The sequence below is a fragment of the Montipora capricornis genome, chromosome 2 (genome assembly GCF_036669925.1).
Source record: "Montipora capricornis isolate CH-2021 chromosome 2, ASM3666992v2, whole genome shotgun sequence".
Taxonomy (NCBI): Eukaryota; Metazoa; Cnidaria; class Anthozoa; order Scleractinia; family Acroporidae; genus Montipora; species Montipora capricornis.
The window spans coordinates 50,389,269-50,391,768 of NC_090884.1; the positions used below are offsets into that span (position 1 = coordinate 50,389,269).

General features: G+C 42.6%; 1 protein-coding gene across 2 annotated transcripts in view; it reads right to left on the reverse strand.

Annotated features, from left to right (window-relative positions):
- LOC138025725 (high-affinity choline transporter 1-like) overlaps positions 1-2,500 on the reverse strand; it is a 10,996-nt gene that overhangs the window by 285 nt on the left and 8,211 nt on the right. For both annotated transcript variants that reach the window (XM_068872903.1, XM_068872900.1), the window contains exons 7-8: positions 2,011-2,243; positions 1-910 (exon numbers count right to left, since the gene is read on the reverse strand). The exon at positions 1-910 is cut by the window's left edge and continues 285 nt beyond it. In XM_068872903.1, the coding sequence (XP_068729004.1) occupies positions 386-910; positions 2,011-2,243 (758 nt within the window). In that variant the 3' untranslated portion in view covers positions 1-385. The remainder of the gene's footprint in view (positions 911-2,010; positions 2,244-2,500) is intronic.

The following is a 2,500-nucleotide window of genomic DNA, read 5'->3' on the forward strand; positions in this document are numbered from 1 at the left end:
GTTCTGCGTGGGAAGCGTTGCGTGACATTCCAAAAACAGCTCAGCTTTCGGTTTGTGTCAACAATGTAGGCTAGGGATTGGAGGTGTCAGGAGTTCGATCCCAAGCTTGTCCATATCCACCACTTCAGCAAACAAAATCAAATGTAAATTCTTCAAGGATAAAAAAATAGTTCCAACACAAGAGCAATAGGCTATTTTCGAGTTCATGTCTGTCTCCTCTTCAAAGCGAGTCTAAGTGCGAAGTTTTTGTGATGGAAATTAGTTCTACTTTAAATAACAATGAAAACTAATGTCCATCACAAGGACTTCGCACTTAGCCTCGCTTTGAAGAGGAGGCAGACAGGAACTCGAAAATGGCCTATTGAAAAGTGCGAGTTTCCATCATTTAGAGTTTAGAGCTCCTTTTTCTTCCCAATTTCGTCATAGGATGGTTTTCATTTCTCTGTAACCGTTTCTCTGGTCCCACCAAATCGTATTCCTTAAAGCAATGCAAGAAATCGAGACTTGATGATAAAACTCCCTTGTGAAACAAAAATCTAAGCGAGTAAGAGACAACGACAATAGTAACGAATGACGCGATCATGGCCAGCGTACGGAACGGAAAGAGTTGTTCGTCGGCCTCCTCGTCGTAAAATGGATATTTAATAAACAGTGGAAGACTGATTGCTTTCTCTCCTCCTCCGAAGCGAAGCACAATTCCCACCACATAACCCAAAAAGGATCCATAAGTATTGGTGCCTTTAAGGTAAACGACACAGCAGAGTTGCGGGAACAGGATGACATACACCAAATCACTGCAAAGCGCCCAGAGGGTGTAAATTGAATCCACTAATAGGGCCATGGCGGTGGCAGCTGCGCCAACTCCAAATATAGCAATGCGCATGACCCATACCACTTCCTTTTCAGACGCCTGGAAGAAAAGTTTGCGGTTCAGTTCATAATTACACGATGTACTAGAGCGGTTTTCAAATAAGTGTCGAAAAACCAAAACCAAAGTAATTACTTTGGCCAATCAAAAAGGACGGAGACAATCCGGTAAACCAATCAAATCTCGAAGTAATTACACGTACCCGACAAGATGCGCGGGAAAATGTGCACGCGCGAGCCACAATTGGTTTTGGTTTCACTTCTGATTGGTTGAAAAAGTGGCGCGGCAACTTTGAACCAATCACTGAGTGAAGTACAGAGAATAACCTGACAATGGGTATAGTGGGACCGAAACGTTTAGTTCGCAATACTTTGATGAATCATATGACATATGCTCAAACAACCGGAATTTAGTGAGCCAATCAAAACCCGAGAAACGCGGTATCCAAGATTAAAAATATAATAATTCATGCGGAACTTGTGGTCACGGGAACAAGAGAGTGCAGCTTGGTTTGACCTTAAATTGTTAATAGAAAATTAATTTCAAAAAAGGTGAATGGAGCAAGATTAGCAGATTACTTTTGCCATTGACCGTTGATAATCGAGTTGATGTAGTCGTTTGTTTCCAGAAAAGCGACAAAAATCTTCACGCTTTGTGCGGAGAAAGAATTAGCGGTAACTGATCACACTGTTGCTAGATTGCAAAGCCCTTGATTGGTCTTTGTGCGCAACCGTTAAAATGAAAAAAAGAAAAGGCATTTCTTGGCAAATCAAACTCATTTACATTTGAATGGTTTGGCACCGAGAATCACTTTGAAACAAAGGTAAACAGCAATGAGGAAATGGCCATATGCCCCAGTGGTCCGATTTCGAGAAGCCCCAATACTTGTGGTCAGTGAACACCGAGAGTAACCACCCCTGGCTGAGGCTACTTCGTAAGCAGCAAGTCTACGAATTTTGGACTCTTCTGCGCAGTCTCAGAAATTTCAAAAAGAAAATAGTTGCCAAAGGTTGAAATAATAGAATCCCTACGAGCCTGCGCGTAGTTTGAAAAAGGTCAGGGGTCGCTACTTCCGGTGCTGAGCGAAGCAATCGAAGCTTCTGAGGAGGTGAACCAGCAGGCAAGTGCCTTGTATCTCGTACCTTCTGTCTGAAAATTAGTTTGTAAATATTTCGTGAAAACATTGAGGCTGCAGACAAAATACTGGAGTCAGCGGATGACATGACGGCTGCAGATACAGCGCCGAGGCCCACAAATGATACTGCTGTTGGTGTAAGGTACTGAAGCACCATGGGAAGAACTAATGACTTTTCAAATGTCACGGTCTGGTTGGTAGCGTTTCCAGATGGCTTGAAGAAGTCTCTCCTTCTCCAGTCTGGTGAGAAAACAAGTGAATTTGAAGTTTTGAGCGGAATGGTCAGGGTTAAAACCCTCTGTTGTATTCGTCCTGTTAAGGTTTTTCAAAAAAACGTGTTACTAACGCCAAGGGTTTTATTATAAAAAAACTGCAGTTTAAGCCGTTTTTTTCAAGCTTGGTTATCAAAGTTGTTGGAGGAAATTTGCGTGTTGATGGTGTAAGATGTCAGCCGACTCCTTAGTAGCGATAGAGGCTCTCTTTCTTGTCCGCCATCC